Consider the following 827-nt stretch of genomic DNA (forward strand, 5'->3'; position numbering starts at 1 on the left):
ACATTTAGGGATTCTGATTTACCTACCTGAGTGACTAAACCAGGTAGTGGAGCACTGCAGTGTAATAGGACAGGACTGTAGATACTAGAGTGGAGCAAATATGACTTTTGCATTTAGGTAAAAGTAATTTACCCAAGGGATTGACTCCAAAATAAAAAAATTTATTTTGATGGAGCATATCGGAAGTAAATCTGTCTGCTTGTTATCATTTCATTTTGAAATGTTTCCCGGAAGTGGCAGCGCTCATTTTAGTGGACTTGATTATGCGCTCGGTTAGCAGATGGATCCAGAAAGTCCTCCAAAGTCCGGTTCTGTGGACAGAGCTGAGCTGGACCGACACTGTCAACCACCGGACGTTGACTTAAAGACGGAACTGGAGCCGAGAAACGAAGGTGAGTTTACTCCCCGTTACTGGAGACAGACTCACCGATGCTGATAAGCTAACGCTAGCATCGCGCTAGGTCCTCTCTGATGGTATGTCACCTCCACTTAGCTCCTCCCACCAGCGCGCAGAGCAGGTGAGGAGACAGGAGAAAAGCTGATCGCCAAAAACCAAACCCTTGACTAAATACGACGAGTTTTTTTTGCAAAAATAAATAAATAAATAAATGATCAACATGCATTAAATTAAAAAATAAAAAAGAATACAAACGGCGACTCGGTTTTTGTAAAGATGTTTTTCTCAGAGGCCAAAGGTCATGCAAACAGCTTCGTACACACATCTAAACATGTAAACAAATAAAACATTAACAAGACCGTATGAAGCACCTGTAATCAAATAACTGAGTAATAACTAGGGCTGGGTATCGTCACTCATTTCTAGAATT

General features: G+C 41.4%; 1 protein-coding gene across 1 annotated transcript in view; it reads left to right on the forward strand.

Moving 5' to 3' along the window:
- The first annotated feature begins 247 nt into the window (after nucleotides 1-247).
- The window catches only part of LOC102214756 (gastrula zinc finger protein XlCGF8.2DB-like), a 3,651-nt gene continuing 3,071 nt past the window's right edge, over nucleotides 248-827 (forward strand). Inside the window, exon 1 of the mRNA XM_005749361.2 lies at nucleotides 248-392. Coding sequence (XP_005749418.1) covers nucleotides 281-392 — 112 coding nt within the window. The 5' untranslated portion in view covers nucleotides 248-280. The remainder of the gene's footprint in view (nucleotides 393-827) is intronic.

This window comes from Pundamilia nyererei, unplaced genomic scaffold (assembly GCF_000239375.1).
Source record: "Pundamilia nyererei isolate P.nyererei 1_Seehausen unplaced genomic scaffold, PunNye1.0 scaffold00242, whole genome shotgun sequence".
NCBI lineage: Eukaryota > Metazoa > Chordata > Actinopteri > Cichliformes > Cichlidae > Pundamilia > Pundamilia nyererei.